Genomic DNA, 19,495 nt, shown 5'->3' on the forward strand with positions numbered 1-19,495 from the left:
GACGTTCAAATTTTCTAAATATTCGATCTTTTGCTGAACCGTGCTCAATGTGTCCTGAATGCTCGTCAACGCACTGGCTTCAGCGTGAATATTTTTAATTTCTTCGTTGATCAACTCCAGAGACGCCTGAAGCGTAGCGATGGTGGTTTGAATGTGTTCGAAATCTTGATAAGCCTCCAATTGAATTTTTATGTTCGCGACGCTTTTGCTGATGACCTGCAGTTCGTCTGACGATGGTAGGTTCGTCATGGTATCTTCCAAAGTCTGTAACTTGGATTTAATTTCTTCCAACGTGCCGGCGAATTCTTCTTGTAATTTGGAAACAACAACATGCAAGCGTTCTACATCAATATCCTTCACGACGGTTTGAAGTTCAGAGAAATTCTTTTCTATTGCTGAAGTTCGTTCTTCGATTTCGAGTTTCAATTTTTCCAAATCTTCATTTTTCGATTGAAATTGCTGTAATTTGAGCAAATCATTTTGAAGCTTATCCACGCTCAACTGTATATTTTGAACGTTGTCGTAAGAAGGTACGTCGACATAATTTTTTATGAGCGTTTTCAGTTCGGAATCGATTTTCAGAATGGGGTCGAGACATTGCGTTTGGAGCGTAGCGATCTCCGACTCTAAACTTTTGTTTAAGGTCTCCTGCAAAGCAATCAAATCGCTCCTCAACTTTTTAATTCGGACGTCCAACATGAGAATCTCTTCTGCATGGTCTACACGCTTGGTGTTGCCGAAAATGTCGTTAGGCATTTTTGGTTAACGGTTATTTATAATAGGATAGACGATTCGTAATTCTACGAAGAGAGGAATAAGTTTGTCGTAATCTCCTAGGAGTTCCACGTATAAACAATCTCCTGCAGAAACATCGTACGTAATGTTAGAAAGCATCTTCTCGTGCTTGATTCGAAAAATGTTCTTGCCGGTAGATATTTTGATTTCGCCTACGTTTTCCGGATTCACGGTGATTTGAAGTTTTCCATCGATCGGAATTTTGTAAAAATGTAAATTGTTATTAAAAACGTAAAACATCTTGCCCACATCGTCATCCAGTTTTGTCCAAATGCTGTTAAGGTGAACGATGAGTAGACCATTGAGTTTAGTTAACACGGAAGGTAAGAGGTTATTGGAATTTATTGGTGCAGTTTCCATAATGGTCTGTTTGCGAAAACCGAAAAGATTCATTGTTCCTGTTATTTAAATTAAATTTCTACATGCTGTGCCCCTTTCATAGATCGAATAAAGAGAAGAGAAGAGAAGATTTTATCTGCGGCGATGCAATTCAAATGGCTCGAGAACATGTAATTATGAAGAAGAAAAAAAAGTAAGAGTTGAATTTAATGAGCCTCGTGTTTAGAGCGAGCCTTAACGACATAATTACAACTTGCAACTTTTCATCGCCCAAGGGCCCCTCTTTTCCTCCGTCTGTTTTTGAAGAATGGCAAAAAACACACAGCGGACTTCATGGCTATGGGGTTACAGTTAACACACGTCACATTTATCGCTTCCATTGCAGTGGCCCCACTCTCTCGTGTGGATTTGACAATCGAGAACACGTAACTTGTTGTCTCTGCCATCCAATGCGACCTTGGTTACGCGCGTCGTGTACAGTTCGTGTAAAGTATTCGCAATGCGATGATCTGTGCTGAGTTTTTTTTCACCATGAAAGAGGCATTCTTTGTAGTCTTTCATGTTGAATTTAGCAGTACTTGTTCTTCCTACCCCTTTCGCTTTCTTGATCTCTTTCTTATCTGCAATCTTAACGCAGTACATTTTGGCACGAAGCCCCGCAAATTCGCTGATGTAATTACCAGCCGCTTCGTCTTTGAACTTTCCTATGGTCATTTTATTTTCCGTCGAATGCAAGTGATGGCCTGATGGTAAGTTACTAAAATCAAAAAGATGCTTCATCTTAGTCAGATCATGTTCGAGGCTTGGTGTTTGGATTAGAAAAATGAAGCTATCCGTGTCAATGTAACATATTTGGATGTTATCTCCGTAAAAGAGTTGAAACTGGTCGTAGTACGATTGGTACATGTGCAATTTTGATAGTTCAAGGACGGTGGCACCTATGGCAATCGGCTTGTTGAGCTTCACTTGCTTCTTGTTCTTCTCGACGAATACCAGATTCTCGTCGAAAATGGTGAAGTTTTTGAAGTAGGGGGACGCGACAATCTTTTCGAATTTCTTTTCGTCCGTGACCAACGTTGCGTCGATGTAATTGCGCACGTTCTCCATCGTCTTGCCGTAGATGGCGTTGTTGAACAGTTTGTACAGATCCTTGTCTGCAGGCGATGTCGATTGCGCTCTGCGTCGCGTGTTCTCGGCTATGTAGGGTTCCAGCCACCTGCTCTGCCTAAATTTCAATCCTCTGTGTATTTTCTTCAGCTGCAAGCCGTGACGCACGTAGAATTGAAGGAGACGGTAGTGCACAACGTAATTCCTCTTGTTCTCCACGCTTAGTATGAGTTTTGGCTCCGATGATCCTCCAGGTGGCTTCTCTTTGGTGGGGGCCAGGGCGAATCCGTGATGTTTCTCGTGAAGTGTTTCGGGATAATCGAGATCCACTTCCAAGAAACAGCCCCATTCGCTATCTTCGCTCCAGTTGAGAAGAAAATCCTCAGAGGAGAGTTCCTCTTCGGTCATCCACGCGTAGTCGCCGATGGGAAGACACTGGGACATGGAGTGGCCATACAGGTTGTTGACATCCCAGTAGACGATGTAAGTGTTGGACTTCGATGCATCGTAACCAGGCGTATGGGGATTGTTTGCCTGTGCATGCCTTCGGGGACATTGGACGATGCCACCGCGTATCGCACTCTCCATGAAGGCATACTGTTCCTTCTCTACGATGAGTCCCAGTTCCATGTTGGTGTATTTCATCATCGATTCCCAAGTCAATCCCGGCGTCGTGAAGAAATACGCAGGATCCAACTTGTAGATCGAGATGCATCTCTTGCGAAACGACTCGAAAATATCCATGAGGAGAGTCACGTCCAATTTCAAATACAGGTCGTGATAATCACGAAAAGTTTGGCAATTGAAGGCCGTCCACACACTACGGGCGTGTTCGTAGTCCTCTTCGGAACAGACGTCCTCCGTGAGATGGGAATAAAATGCCTCCCGGGGTGGAAGTTCCGTCTCGTCAAATTTGTCAAAATCATTGACGTACTCGTAGGGGTAGACGCCCTTGCGACGCAACAGATTCAAATTCTCATCTCCTCCCGAAAAACATATTTGCTTGGTGGCCACAAGATCTTCGTCGCCGAGTTGAGCTGCAAGGGTGGCCAGGCTGGAGGACAGGAAATTGTACGAATCCAGGATTCTAACTTCCACACTTCTTCCTTCTTCGAGAGGGATCCACACTCTCACGGCGATGTACTTCTCGCTCGTTCTCGGGATGATGCTGATTCGAGAAGTTATGTTGTAGAGTTCTTTGACGAAGAGATGCGTATCGTACTTCTCGGTGTAGTGCAGAAACACGACAACAAAATGCGACTCCTTAATCTTACGATTGCACGAATTACAGATCGTGCTCAGGAATAATCCATTCTGATGATCATGGTGTACGACCTTGTGATTTTCGGGGGTGAAAGCTTGGTCACACTCCGCGCATCTTGTCGCCATGTCATGTCTCCGCTGTTGTTCCGTCGTGAGAGCAGGTGGAGAAACATAAGAGCCTTTCAGGCTGGGTGCAAGTTCTCTCGCGCATTCCGCTATCTTCTTAACAAAATGTTTTGCCGCATCGGGTCCGCAATACAAGATGACATCATTCAATTTTTCTCCGTAGATGGAGAAACTGCAAGGCTCGTGGTGAAAAATTTGGATTGTGCTTGAGGTAGAGGGATCAGGGTTGCAAAACGTCATGGGAACTTGGAAGCTTTCAAAGTCGGCATAAAGGACAGCGGGATGGTGGAGAAGAGCCTGGTGTTTCTGAAATTTCATCTTGGTTCCGGGTTCCGGCATGACATCTTCGGGTTCTGCAGTCACAGAGCCAAAACACTTGTGCTGTTCTTTCGTCTTCTTTCCCACGCGAAAAATTCCCAAACATCGATCGCAAATGTCGATCTTATCGTGATCCTTGCTGATCTGTCTTCCTACTAATCGAGAAAAATTCCGTATCAAACTGTAACGGCCATCTACAAGCAAGAGTCGAATTACATTATTCTGGCTTCTCGCAGGTCTTAACACACGAATGTTGTCGCAATCGTCAACCCCAAACACGGAAATATCGAGATCTTCTTTTTTTTCCTCTCTATAGTTTTTTAAAAATTGATTGATCTTATTCAGGGGCACAGGATAGGAAATTCCTCTCATCATATTCTCATATCCCCCCTCATATCGTTTGTAATTGGACAGACGTTGGGGGTTAACATTATTAGCCGGGTGTAATGCGGCGATGACAGACCATAAGAAACTCTTCGCATCATTACTTTGTATGTTTAACACTGCATTTTGTTTTTTTTTTGTTTGTTTTTTTTGAGCACTGCCTAACGGTTTGAAATTACAGACTCGAAGCTCTAACATGTGGCTGTGTCCGCAAAGACTCCATCCACTTCCGCGACCTTCAAACTCTTCTTGTTTTTGTCCCAGGTGCTCGAATAGCCGTGTCACAATTTCCTCCAGATCCTCGTGATTGCCCTCATGTAAGCCTTCGCACCCTACGTAAAAGCTGAAAGTACTTGACTCGGACGAGACAACTTTCTCATACAGCAGGGTCAAGACGAGATGAATTTTAACTGCAACATTAACGATGCAATTACGTAATTGATCGACTACCAGAGATTTCACATTGTCGAGGAAGGTGCTCGAGTCACATTTTTCATCACTTCCAGATTTATACGTCATGATGCGTGCACTTTTATTCAAAGCACCGCCGCCTTCATGTGCATCAGTGCGAGATTTCTTTGACGGGGGGACTACGACATCATGTTCCGGTAGACGACATTTTTTCAAATGCCTAGCAATATTAGGTTTAGAAATCAATTTTCTACAGTTACGACATGCCACTTTTCCGCAAAGACCGGAGGGACCTGGTTGCGATTCCATTTTTCCTCTGTTATTTATATACAGAGAAATTTTTGGGGGTAGGTTGTGGTGGTGGTGGTAGGGGAAAGCACACTGAAACAGAAGAAAAAAAAGTTGAAAAATGCTAGACATTTTTTTTTCCTTCCACATATATATATTATTAGCGAGCCCAACTTAAGAGTTCAGTATGGGGCTTATGGCAACAGCGTTGCCCCATGGTGTGCAGTAGAAGAAAGCTCCAGTGCACATCGAGCGTCTGCTGTAGTACACGCAACAACAAAAGTTAGTGGTCAACGGGGCTGTTCACTGCCAAACTTTTCCTCTAGAGGCGCCACCCCTGTTTGTCCCTAAATAATTTTATTCGTCATCTGGTTGCCCTAAGCTTTACATTGGAGTGCGATAGGATAGCTATTCAAACGTTATTTTCAACGAAGGTAAGAACTTCTTGTGTAAATCGATAACAAAAATTGTTTAGCAAAGCTTTAGGATTATGTAGCAAGTCATAAATTTCTGAAAATTACGTTGTCCTGAACCTAAGAATTAATATATTAAAGCGCAACGACAGGGTAGCTCAGACGGGCTAAATATAGTATATTTATGCACAAAGAGCACTAAACTAGACGTTATTTTGGTCGTCCCTAGCTGCTATAGGTCTATAATTTAAAAAAAAAAATAGATTTCTGCACTACGGTTTTATGTTTCCTCTTGTTGCAACTTGCGAGTATGTGCAATTCAACGGCGAGAGTAGGAATCGGGGAAACTACCTAAATTACAAAAAAGAAAATGTATTAAGTGGATAAGCGCATAATATTTATTATTATACACTATGCCCTATCCTATAACTTAATATTAACATATGTTTTCTTTGTATGAAGCAGACATTTCCCCCTCGTATTTTCGTCCTTTTAAGATTATAATTCCTGTAAATAAGAAAAATCCTAGAGGTTGCGAGATATGAAACAGAATATAACATATTTCTTGTAATAACTATTCTTCTCAATAAATGTGTATGTATAAAATAGAGAACTATATTTACTAGCTATGAGGAAAAGTATGATATCACGATAAAAAATAAGTCGGGTATTAATAACAACTAGCTATAAAAAAAAGTGCAGTTGCGTGGAATTATTATGTATTATTCTTTACCAGATTCAGAAGAATAAAACACTTAAATTGTGAAAATTCAAAGTGACGTAAACAAGTGCTGTGCAAATTTAATGCTATTTTTAGATCCGATATCTTTTCTGTTATTGACGATCGTCTTATTAAAATTCTTAGTTTCACAACACTGATGTTCCGATATAATTTCCGATGTTAAGATGAAATTAAACTTGCAATTTAATGTAATAGCAGCACGTTCAGCATCAAATTCCCCTTATATTTAAATATGGGAGAACAATTGCCCATCAAAAGCGTGGGGTCACAACATGGGTGCTGGCACCTACAATAGTTTGCTTTGACTGGAACATACAAGAATGCATGACTTGGTGGGAAGCTGTTCATTCTTGCAGCTGTTGGTCCACAATAATGACGGTCCGTGGAGGAAGATTTGAAAATAACTGTTTCCGAATATACTTTTTATACGTCTTGCTCTCTATTTTATCACAGTGTTTTTCTTTCCTTTATGCACATAAAGGCGACAACGTTACCACTGCCCCATCGGGGAGGCCTCTTTCACATTTTTCGGTGCACTGTCTTATTTGAAACGGAACGGTGTTCATTATAATACCGGCATACACCAAAAAACCCCGGTCGTCGCATTTTAATTAAGGGATTAGAGTTCCATAGCCTGTGGAGGCATTTAAAGGTTCGTATCTCACATAAAACCGTAAGTCCGTCCAGTCCCAATTAACATATCTGTGCAGAAAAATAAATTTAAAACTCAATTAATCAAAAACTAGAGGTGTGAAATAGATGAAGTTCTGTTGTATTTGTGTAAACAATGATAATAGAAAGAAAGAGAGACATTGGAAATATTCAATCTAAAATGCTCTCGCTTTGTATCCATCAGTTAACATTATTGCCTTTCAAACAACAAGTTCCGGATTAAATTTACTTAGGTATCTCATAAATCTATTCCCTATTTATGCATTTGCGTCAAACTTTACTATCTGGAAAAGAACTGCTCAATCATTTTATGTTCTTTTAATATAATGCTATCTAACTTTTTATAATAGTTAGTCATCCTTTGGGAAGAGCGAGTGAACCGGGGGTATTCCCGCTAGATCCACCAATGCATACAATATGCCTGTTTTCAGAGAAAAATTCCCCAAAACAAGAAAGCCCACACACAAATAATAAATTTCTTGACCTGGCCCCAAGACGGAAGCCTATTCACGAACTTTTGCCTAGCCATTCCCCACCCCCTTCCCTCTTCCCAACACGTGTTTGCAGCAAGTGGCAACAGGCGAATAGCTGTTATTTTTGACTCCCCAAATCGCGCTTAACATAAGAAAAAAAAAGCACATTTTTTGAATATTCTGAATTGTAATAGAAGGTATAGAGCATCAAAAACCTTACATTTCCTCTCCTTTTTGCATATTTATTATTTTCTCTTCGCATGTTAATAACTTTTGTTTCTGGCAGAATAGGGATGGGGATCTCAAAAGTAAAAGCCCATAACAGCCCATACTGAACTCTTAACTTGGGCTCCTCTATAGACGCGAACAGTGTGTGTGTGTGTGTGTGTGTGTGTGTGTGTGTGTGTGCACTGTTGTAGGAGGTAAAAAATATGCGACATGTAAGTGTGTGTGTCAATTTTTTTTATGACTCCTCTTGAATATGTGTGTGTCAGACGCAAAACAAAATATAAATATATCATGAAAAAAATAAAAACTTACCTTTCAAGAAAGATGGAGAGACTTCAAAAAACTTGTAGCTCACTAAAAAAAACTTCCACGATGATATGTATGTATGTATACTCCCAGACAAACAAATTAAAAAAATACTGAACTGCCACGATTGACGTTTCACTATGATAGGAAGAAAACTGCTATGTTTATATAGGAATCCCCACCCCACAGGACCACCCCTCCTTTGGTGGGGTGATGACCTGCAATCGCTTCGAGGCTCGAAGCGCACAATAGGCCGGATGAGGATATCCTGCTTCTCGGAGTATAAAGAGTTGCGAGAAGAGAATTTCCACGCAGGCCGGGTAATTGATGGCCTTTCAGGCGAGTCGTTTCGAAGCTCGAGGCACACAATAGACCGGATGATGATATCCGGGGGTATAGAGTTGCGAGAAGAGAATTTCCACGCAGGCCGGGTAATTGATGGCCTTTCAGGCGAGTCGTTTCGAAGCTCGAGGCACACAATAGACCGGATGATGATATCCGGGGGTATAGAGTTGCGAGAAGAGAATTTCCACGCAGGTTGGATGATTGATAGTCTGCCAGGTGGGTCGTTTTGAAGCTCGAAACACGCAACAGGCCAGCATTTCAGAAATGATGATATCTCGCTTCTCGGGCATAGAGTTGCGAGGGGAGAATTTCCACGCAGGTTGGATGATTTGATAGCCTGCCAGGTGGGTTGTTTCGGAAACTCGAAACATGCAACAGGCCAGCATTTGAAATAATGATATCTTGCTTCTCGGGGCATAGTCCTCCCCAAAGGGAGGAGAATTTGTAGTTGTTGCTTCGAAGCTCGAAACACGCAGTAAACTAAAACACAATAAGTGCTATAGTCAATGTCCTAGCGTAATTAATAAGGCGCGCGCGTGTGTGTGGCACATCGTTCCCGAGAGAGGTTTACAAAGGTCACGATATACAAACATTTAACCGGGACTTTTGAGGTTTTGGCGAACGCCAAATGAGTAAAATGAATTTTTGATGTTTTGGTGCCGTTTTCTTCGTTGCGAAACATCGTCAGCGTAATAAATGAGGCGCGCGCGCGCGTGTGTGGCACATCGTTCCCGAGAGAGGTTTACAAAGGTCACGATATACAAACATTGGTGTCCACGAGACTTGGAAGATTACGATAAGATGCATAAGATGAGAGGATGAGAAGATGAGAAGATGAGAAGATGAGAAGATGAGAAGATGAGAAGATGAGAAGATGAGAAGATGAGAAGATGAGAGGATGAGAGGATGAGAGCTCATCTTTCACTCATCACTGCTTTTCTGCGCCGTGAAACATCGTCAGCGTAATAAATAAGGCGCGAAACGGGGAGAGAAAGTGAGTTTTTGAGGTTTTTGTGGTCGTTTGGTCAAGAAATCAAAGTTGTTGTCAAAGGCATATTTACTATCTACTCGTTCCGAAATTAAACCCAGCTTAGAGTTGCGAAGGGGCTTCATCCACCGTGAAACACGATCCATCCACCCTCTTGCACTAAAATATATCTGCATGGGAAAATGAGATTCTTAACAAGAATAGGAACACACACACACACACACAGGTTAAGGATAGAGAGAGAGTGAGGAGGAAAATAGACGAAGAAGTAAAAGGAGAAAAATATTGGAAGGAGAAGTAAAATAGAGATTGAAGTAAAAAAATACAAAGACAAAGAGAGATAGACAATGAGAAAGTGGAGTAAAGCAGAAAACAGAGTATAATAAAGAAACTGAAAAAGAGGGAGAAAAAAGGAAGACAATTAAAAGCAGGGAAAGAAAAAATAGGAAAAAGAGAGAGAGAGAGTACAATAAAGGTAGAAATAAGGAGATCGAGAGAGAGAAAGAAATATATAAAGATAATGAAATAGCAAAAATAGCAAGAAATAGAGTAAGTAAAGATAAACAGAGAAAGACGGGAAGAGAGAGAGAGAGAGAGAGGAGAAAAAGAAAGAGAGATCCACGAAATAGAAAAAGAAGAAAATGTTAGAAACAAGAGTTGCAAAGAGGAAGAGAGAGGTTTATTCTCAAAGAGAACAGACTTCGACTTTGTTCCTTGTCAGTAACGATAAAGATGGAAAGGAGTCGAACATTTCAAGTGCCTGTACGTTAAGAGTTGTTTCATTTCCAGCCAGCCTACAATTTTCTGAGGCCTGAAGCGTGGACCAACAAAACGTGGATGCTGCACCATGACAATTCCCAAAAAGTTTCTGGCGAAAACCACACAACCGTTGTGCCCCAGCCCTCCCTATTCTCTTGATCTGGTACCTGCAGACTTGTTTTGTTTCCGATGATATTCAACCTGAAAGTTCGTTGTTTCCAAAAGATGCGAGGGGCGTCCAAGACAAATTTAGAAACTCGCGCAAAGCGACCATACAGACAGATCGTACTGTGTTAAAGTAATGTTAACACCTTTACACATTTTTTTACATGCTGCTATCTCTTTCTTGCTGGGACCGTGGAAAGTAACTCTTACTACTAAATTATGGCTGAACAGCAATTTTGGTATCGAGCGGTGATGCTGGAAGGGCTTCCACCTAAGACCATTCACACCCGTTCGGTCCAAGTATCCAAAGACACTTCCCCTTCCATTGTCACCGTTTACAACTGGATTAACGAGTTCAAGAGAGGAAGAAAATCCATTCAAGATGAACCAGCTCCATCGCCATTGAGAACTGTCTGAACTCCAGAAACGTAGAAGAACTAGTAATGACAGACAGAAGATTGAAACTGTCTGAATTAGCGCAGACAATGGGCATTCCGAAATCTACATTTCATATGATGCTGACGGAGGATTTGATGATGAGAAAAAATAAAGTGGGTGTTTGGTGACCACGTGTTATTTTGTGTGCGTTTCTAAATTCGCCTTGAACGCCCCTCGTAGATGAGACTAAAGGAAATTTGCTACGGAGTCTTGCTACGGTTGGTTTTATTTCTGGCCATTGCATTTTACAGTTATTTAATTCGTAGTTATTGAAGTTACCTTGATGAATATTCATTGCATACAAGAGAAGGCAGAACCTTTTATCAGTGTCAGAAAAAAATTGACTGTGTTTATCAGAAATGTTTTGGGGTTATTTTTAATACGAGGGAGGGTGAAATGAATACCTTAAAAGTCCGACAAAAATTAAAGGACAGACCGCAAACAGCTCATATTTACATCAGGTATCGACTGTTATTTACGAAACTACCTCAAGGCTGCAACACTGATCAAGTGAGCTTCACAACACCAATTTTTGTCATTTTAAAGATGGCACCTCCTCTACACACTTGCACCAGCGAAGAGCAGTGGTTTCTTGCCCGCTGGAAGCCTAAAATTTACATTCTACGGCAAATGAAAAATCAAATAGAGAAGGTAGCTCAACAATAACCTCAGTCCACACGCGAATGGGTGGGAAAACCTTCGCGGTGGCTCATAAGTGACTTCCAAATACCATTCTCCTTGAGGTACCTCAGACTTGAAAATTGTGGATCAGCAACGAGTCTATGCTAAGATGCAGCAAACTTGTGCGACACTACATGCAGAAACCAGGGTGTCTACCGAAATAACAAATCCAAAATTCTTGACTTTTTCTTGACCTTTATTCCCCCATTATCTGATATTGTCTGACAATATCAACATTTTTAAAATCCGCTCCTACTTGCGTATAGTTGGAAGAAATTAAGGGGGAAATAATTATTCAATGAAAAACCCCTGCCACAACCGGTTCAGATGAAAACTGACGCTGTACTTTAAGAAGAGATTTAGACTTGCTTTAATTATTAATGCATGTAAAAATTAATACTTCAGACTTCATCCTGGATGGGGAATGGCCACAATACTTTAAATATTTTTACAAAACTTCACGAATACAATTTTAGATTTCCAAATATATCAGCTATACAGCTATATACGAATGTAAATTCACTATACTGTAAAAAAGTAGCAAAAATTCTTGACCACAAGTATAAATTCTTGACTGTATCTTGACTTTCTTGATATTCTTGACTGGTAGACACCCTGAGAAACCTACTACTTAAAACACAAAAACAAATTAGGTTTTCATTTGATTTTCCTTCGTATGAACAATACTTGTCATTTTTGCAAAAATAGACTGAAGAGACGCTTCTCAAGAATAACGGAGGTTCGGACAATAATCTGAATTATAATGAACAACTCTTCTTGAGGAAAACCCTTTGTCGTGCCGACAGTTGAATCGTCTACGAACTCAATGCATCTGCACCGGAAACTGAGCCTATTTCCGGATTTCAGAAGCTTCCCGATGTCGAGCTGTTCTACCGGAAAGATTCAGATGTTAGCAACCAAAACAGGTCCATTGTCGACGCAGTATCCAAGCAACAGGTGGAATGCACCGCATGGAGATTCGCCGAGTTACAGTGAAGAAGACAAAATCAATGAAAAGCCGCGGTAACAAGGTTTCAGTAAACCTTTGGTAAAATATACTACATGAACGTTGTTATTGAGAACGCTCAGTGCAGCCATATTTTAAGTCTCGTAACACTAGTGTTAGGAGATGTGAAAAGTTATGGTGACGTGGTATTAACAGTGGATGGCAATACCTTGAATGGGTAATAAGACAAATTAAAATGTATAATTTGTACGAGGAAGAGTCCAATGAAAGCCTTAAAAGTCCAATAAATATTATATGACAGACTGTATACAGTTCACATTTGCATGAGGTATCAACTGTGATGCACAAAACGACCTCAAGGCTGCAACATTGATCAGGTGTGCTTCAAAGCGCCATATTTGTAATTTTAAATATGACGCCTCCTCCACACACTTGCACCAGTGAAAAACAGTAGTTTCTTGCCTTATATGCAACCAAATCCTACTTGACTACCAGCGACAAATAAAAATTCAGTATCTGTGTGCATGTTTATCAAACAGCAAGCAAGTTTCAGAATGGAGGAGGAAGTTGAATATTACCACTGTTCACAGGCAGGTGGGTGGAAAGGCCTTCGTAGTGGCTCAAATGACTGCACGTAAATCTTTAATATTATTCTTCTTGAAGCAGTTGGGCACTAACTAACTTGAAAATATATGAAGATTAGCAATAGGCCAATGGTGAAATGCGGCAAGATTGCAACCCTAACTAAGTAACTTTCAAGCCTCCTTAACCCGAACGTTTATGGCTTCAAAACACAAGTCTTCCACCTGTTCCTCCTGGGCAAGATCAATTCAATCTTTTCCATCCTTATCGATTTCCTTTTGGTTCATCTCAACGTTACCCCTCCATCTTTGTCTTGGCCTTCCTACAGGTTTCCCAACAAGAATCCCAATCTTCTTTCCTCTCCCATTTATGCCACATAGCCTGCCCACCTGCCTGTCCTCTTGATTTTATTATTCTAATAATATCTGGGCATTATGCCGTTCTAAGTTATGTAAGCCTCTCCACTCACCTGTCCCCTCATCCCTTTAAAGTACAAATACTTTCCTAAGGATTTTATTTTCAAATTTTCTGAATGGACCGTTTCACATCCATACAATACTACAGGCAGAATTGCTGTTTTGTATATTTTAACTTTTAGTTTCTTAGATATTATACGAGAAGATAAAAGTTTATGAAGAGAAAAGTAACACGATTGCAACCCTACATGTAGAAATCTACCAGATAAAAGACAAGATCAAATTAAGGTTTTTATTTGCTCGCAAATAAAATAATTTTGAAATAAAAAGTTCTGATTCTTTTTGGACAGACCTCGTATAAGTCTTTATCTTTTATATACATATGTATGCAGACAGTGAATATAGGCGCTACTAACATATTCAAGGCCTGACAGAGGAAAAGAAAATCCAACACCGCTGAGTAGGGGTCCGGACCAATAAATCTAAATTTCCTTTCCCCGCCCGAGCGTATTTTGGAAACGTGACTTATGAGTGCAGGCCTCAGAGGAAGACAACGCCGGAAAATATCAATAAGACAAGACAGGCCAATCTCACATCTGTTCCGTGGAGTTTTTTGTGGAAAACTTTGCAAAAGAACAGAACGTGGATGTCGGGAGAGACAATCGCAGGAGATGGAAGTGAACAGCGCTGATGGGGGCAGTCGATGAGAACGCCGAACGTCAGGTGTGGGACGCCCGAGACAAGAATGAGTTTCGACGGGGGAAAAGTCCCGAGCGTAATCAGGGACCTCGCTCTGAGTACTACTTGACATTCTGCCCTCTTCTCTCGGAGAATGCGTTTCTCTTCTCGCTTCTTTTCTTTTCTCTTTCATTCTAAACGTCTATCGCTTATCGTATTGCCTGGATATTTCTCAGAGCAGTGTTTCCGCCCACGAAACTGGAAACATCAATACAATTTTTGCTCGATTGACACATTTCGACTCTTTCAGCGAAAATGAAATTTTATACCAAGAACAAAAAAATGTACCTATGCTCCAGGAACACAATTCCGTTCTAAATTTACTATTTCTATGTATAAGCCCGGATATTTGTTTAACATTGCTACCCGTAATTACATTGTTCAGGACTTGATCTTCTTCAAGAATACCTTACAAAATTACTAACATAGCTAGTATTTACTTACACTTCCAATCATGGCACCAAAAGTTTTAGAGATCACTAAAGTTTCACTAAGGTAATATACAAATCGGTATTGCTTTTTGATTTTGTAATTTACAGTCGTTTTTCTACCACCTTTGGCTCATCGCGATGATGAGTGTGAGTGATAATATGAAATTAATGGAAGAACCCTCCCAAAGAATACCGATGCCCAGATGGGTATTCCAACTCGAGACCCCTGGCGTCGTAACGTACTGTGTTCACCACTCGACATCGATAGGTACATATCCATACGATTGGCATCACTGACACATAGATATCTTCTCTCATGATGATCTGTTGAAACACATGATGGAACAAACACAACCGTCCATTACCCAGGATTCGAACCTGGAACCTCTGAATTCGTACTCCACCTGTCTCTAAACTTCGATGCTTATATGGTACCTAAGTATAGTAAAGTGAAGTGAAGTTCTCCCCTGTGCATTGCACCACGCCATGAAGGCGTATAGGGGATGTGGGGTTAGGGCCCCACACTATCTTGATCACGGCCGAAAGTAGGGGGGTGATGTGATCAGAACCACTCCCCTGGCAGTCTTTACCCACCCAAAGTTCCCTCCAGGTGCCCACTTTATACGACGCTGAGTGGGCGCCAGAGCGCGTGAACAGGTGGAAAAAATCACTGTTATCGCCCGCCGAGGATCGAACCCGGGTCTCTCGCATGGTAGCCAGATCCCCTTACGGCTACTTCTATGGTACATTGGCAAGTAAAACATCTAACGAGTATAATACGTAGGGAAAGGATTTTAATGTGCAGCACCTTTCCAAAAATCTAGCTGTTTTCATCCCGAGCGTTTGAGATATGCATTTTAGGCCATGAAATCTCACTCACTTTGTTGCACCTTTTTGCACCATTTCGTGAGTTTAGTATATTTATCCGCTTTTTACCCCTTCTATGATGCTTCAGTACCTTTTTCCTTCCTTATCTTTCATGTTTTGTTAAAAAATTGGACAAAAAAGTGATTTTCACTCTTCTTGAATAGCTACATAAAATCCTAGTCTCATTTTGTAGAGCAGAACGAGAGCTATAAAATGGTATAATATAATCATTGCAGCCCCAATAGTTCCCAAGACAAAGTAGGAAACCCCGCGAGAAGAAAACACAAACGTCAACAAAACCTATTCTGCAGAACCACACTTCTCTATGCGGTTACCGCGCATTATACAGAAGACGTAGAAAAAGATAGCATTGGATAAAGTCATTTTTTTCACCTTTTTGAAAACATTTTCAGAACCTTTTTTTCCCCTTTCCCTACCATAATTTTGCACCTTAAAATCCTTTCCCTGCTACGTTTGGAATGATGCTAGATTTCACACGTTATCCTATTTCGAACGACCACGAAAATGTCTTCAACACTTCCACACCTTGACAGCAGTAATGAAGATACAACAACGGCATTCGTACATTGCCTCCTTTTCTCTCATTAGTAGAACACGCAATGTCGTCTGCGTATGAGCCCAGTGCTTCTGGCTTCCCCTGAGCTCCGTCCAGCGATAAGGCATCTGCATTCCAAATGAGTGTTTACCGGCAACGGGGAAACCAGAAAAAGGCGGAGCAACATATTACGCAAGCTACGAAGCAGTTAATTACCGCGAGATTAGGCGGGTATACAGCGGTTTCTGGGATTAAGCACGGCTGCTGGAAAATTTGATACAGCGGGGACTGTTCAGCATCCATACTTCATCGGCTTATCTCCGAGAACAAAGCGGTAACGCCACGAGCCAGACATTCCACGAATAGTCGGAAAGAATCAGAATAAAAGCATCAAAACTAATGGAAGAATTATTCGTACACTTCCATTGTGTTGGGTTACAAGCATATTCAACCCTGAAAGGAATTGTGATGATACCAATGTAAGTACAATTCAAATGAAGCGCGGGAACGCTGTAGTAACGACAAACGACGATAGATGGTACTGAGGTCATTATGATACAGTGTTGCCAATCTTAATCTCCAAACCAAATCACTAAGAATATTGTGGAGGGTCTGAACAGCGTTCAGGCAATGATTTCCGGTTTTGTAAATTGAAGCTCCGTGCGTAAAGATATGTACAGCAGAAATTAATAAGGTCCTATAATAGCCCATGGTAATTGCACCGGCAATATTAGACAAAACGTAAAAAAAATAATGTGCTGTAAAAAAAAGGGTAAAGGAAAATGTCATGCCATAGAGGCACATACGAGTATGTTAAGTCCACTTTATGCACAAATAGACTAATCGTGACTAGACAGGGAGAATTCACACCATTACGCCATCTGTTACATGACAATAGCATACTTCGACTTTCCACAAGAACATCATTGGAATTAGACATTCATCCCGACCTTTCTGGGGAAGAACACGAAACGATACACTTTCAGCTGAGAGACGAGGCTGCTCTTGGCACTCCGAAATCCTTCCTGAATATTTACTCCTCTGTCACGCAGGGCGGCGGTTCGATAAAAGGACGTGGCATTCGGAAAAAGTCAAAGAGCATAATCATGTTTTCAATTCCTTTTGAAATGAAAGAAGTTTTAAAGCTTGGAGGTTATTTTATAAGCATTTCAACTGGTGGGAGAGATATGATGAGAAGCGCATTCATCGGTGCCTCAATTGCAACGCCTCTGTCTGTCTTGGAAAATCAATTCTTGAGACCAAAACTTCCACCAATTGTAAAGCTGAAATGCAAAGCGTCTACACCCTGTTTCGGGAATCTGTGGAGCAATGACGCTCTTAACGGTAGACAGGAGGAGGAGAGTGTGGGGAACAAAGCAGTGTGCGCTGCTGCAAATGCTCAATGCGTTCACATCCCCTGTCCCGCGTTCATTGGTCGAGCCCTCTCCAGTCACTAATTGCTCAGATAACTTGTTTTCGTTCGCTTGCTCCACAGACTCCTGGAACAGAGTATACATGCGGTAATTTCTTAATTAGTTGTCGAGGAGTTTTTGACTCGCTCTTCTACGTATTTAGGTTAGGATGAAATTAATGAAATGTTATCGCAAATGTACACTCATGCCACGCACAGGATTTAAATCCAGAACAGTTGATGGTGAAGTCGTGAGAAAAGTTTGCTTCAAATCCATTTTACTCTCAGACGGGCTAATCGGGACAGAGGCTACAGTTTAAAATGGGATCTGAACCACTGCGCAATAAGAATCCACCGGGGAACACACCAGGAGCGTATATTCTATCTAGGCTATCTGTGAAGCCTGAAGTCTAGAGAATAAAATACAAGAGAAAAAGCGATCAGAAATTATTCATATCATTGAGATGATGATGGTGATTCTGGATTTGGCAAGCTGATTTCCTCTGAGTTGGCAACCTGATTTCTTATGAGTTGGCAGCCTGATTTCCTATGAGTTGGCAGCCTGATTTCCTATGAGTTGGCAGCCTGATTTCCTATGAGTTGGCAGCCTGATTTCCTATGAGTTGGCAGCCTGATTTCCTATGAGTTGGCAACCTGATTTCCTATGAGTTGGCAACCTGATTTCCTATGAGTTGGCAGCCTGATTTCCTATGAGTTGGCAGCCTGATTTTCTATGAGTTGGCAACCTGATTTCTTATGAGTTGGCAACCTGATTTCCTATGAGTTGGCAACCTGATTTCCTATGAGTTGGCAACCTGATTTCCTATGAGTTGGCAACCTGATTTCCTATGAGTTGGCAACCTGATTTCCTATGAATTGGCAACCTGATTTCCTATGAGTTGGCAACCTGATTTCCTATGAGTTGGCAACCTGATTTCCTATGAGTTGGCAACCTGATTTCCTATGAGTTGGCAGCCTGAATTCTTATGAGTTGGCAACCTGATTTCTTATGAGTTGGCAACCTGATTTCCTATGAGTTGGCAACCTGATTTCCTATGAGTTGGCAACCTGATTTCCTATGAGTTGGCAACCTGATTTCCTATGAGTTGGCAACCTGATTTCTTAGGAGTTGGCAACCTGATTTCTTAGGAGTTGGCAACCTGATTTCTTAGGAGTTGGCAACCTGATTTCTTAGGAGCTGGTAAACTTATTTCTATTCATAGCCTAGGACCACGTGGCATAGTGAGATAGCCCAGATCTTGGACTCCGTATACGCCACTGGAACACACCCAGGAGCCCCTTGACTACAAGGAGACAGCGTTACCATTATGCCATCGAGAAGACCTTGGCGAACTCTGGTGTCGTGAACTTAATGTGCTCGGACATCATGACGGTCCCTGCAAGGGGAGGGGGGATATAAGCCCAACGATCGTTCCTCGGTCCGCCACTATCCTTGATTTTCTACCAGGCTCCATCGACAATTGCTAACTGTGCCATGAATCGAAAGATTATAACTTTGTATTTTTGTATAAAACTTCGGACATTGGCAAAGAATAGAAACTGGGAATCTTGTTTCAGGTAAGTTTTACACCGAAGTGAGAAGCGACACGCGCTACGAAAGTTCCACATTTAGGTGACACGCAACAAGTGACACGGGCCCCATCCAGTGTATAGAAAGGCAATCTCTGTGCATTCGAAACCAATATAGTGGAACCACAGGGAAATAGACTTGCGCAGAACCACACTGCGTTCGCGGGTTTGGGAAAGGAAAGCGAGGAGAAATCTTCAGGGCAGTCAGAGTCAGTGTTGCCAGGCCTATTGATATCTCAGGAGATTTTCTTAATGAACTGTTGCTATGAAACCACCAAGGGCCTGCTCAAAAAAGCGTTTCCTGCTCATCTTACTTGGGCATGGAGGGGAGAGGTAGAAAGGACTCCGTGGAACTCCGCTCAGCCATGAAAAGTGCTGTTCGAACTATGCCATTATGCCAAACGCTACTCAATTGTGCTAGGAAATAGCAATAAGAATTATTATTATTACTATTATTACATTGCTATTTTTAAATGTTGTATTTTATCCCAACCCAAAATCTATTTCTATTCTGGTTATTTTACATCGTTTTTGTGCCTCTACGGGTAATTAAGACGGCCGCCACTCCCCTCCCCCTTTCCGAAAAATAAATGTTAACCTAAAAGTATATATTATTTCAGATATATAAGTTGATTTCAGTCACAGTAATTTACACAATAATTTCAAGCTCAAGTGGTGTTTCTTGAAGGGGCATTA

General features: G+C 41.4%; 2 protein-coding genes across 2 annotated transcripts in view; both read right to left on the bottom strand.

Annotated features, from left to right (window-relative positions):
- Positions 1–19,495, bottom strand: part of LOC146003054 (ras-specific guanine nucleotide-releasing factor 1-like) — a 501,359-nt gene that overhangs the window by 395,956 nt on the left and 85,908 nt on the right. The window lies entirely within an intron of this gene.
- Positions 1,473–7,889, bottom strand: LOC146002916 (uncharacterized). Its single transcript, XM_083141017.1, has 2 exons — positions 7,872–7,889; positions 1,473–5,124 (listed from the first exon to the last, which is right to left on the bottom strand). Exon 2 carries the CDS (start codon positions 5,050–5,052, stop codon positions 1,486–1,488), a length of 3,567 nt encoding a protein of 1,188 aa, XP_082997143.1. The 5' UTR covers positions 5,053–5,124; positions 7,872–7,889; the 3' UTR covers positions 1,473–1,485.

The sequence above is a fragment of the Lepisma saccharinum genome, chromosome 19 (assembly GCF_977018435.1).
Source record: "Lepisma saccharinum chromosome 19, izLepSacc3.1, whole genome shotgun sequence".
Classification (NCBI taxonomy): domain Eukaryota; kingdom Metazoa; phylum Arthropoda; class Insecta; order Zygentoma; family Lepismatidae; genus Lepisma; species Lepisma saccharinum.

Coding starts and splice junctions, on each gene's coding strand:
- LOC146002916 (XM_083141017.1), bottom strand. CDS start 5,052: ATGGAATCGCAACCAGGTCCCTCCGGTCTTTGCGGAAAAGTGGCATGT.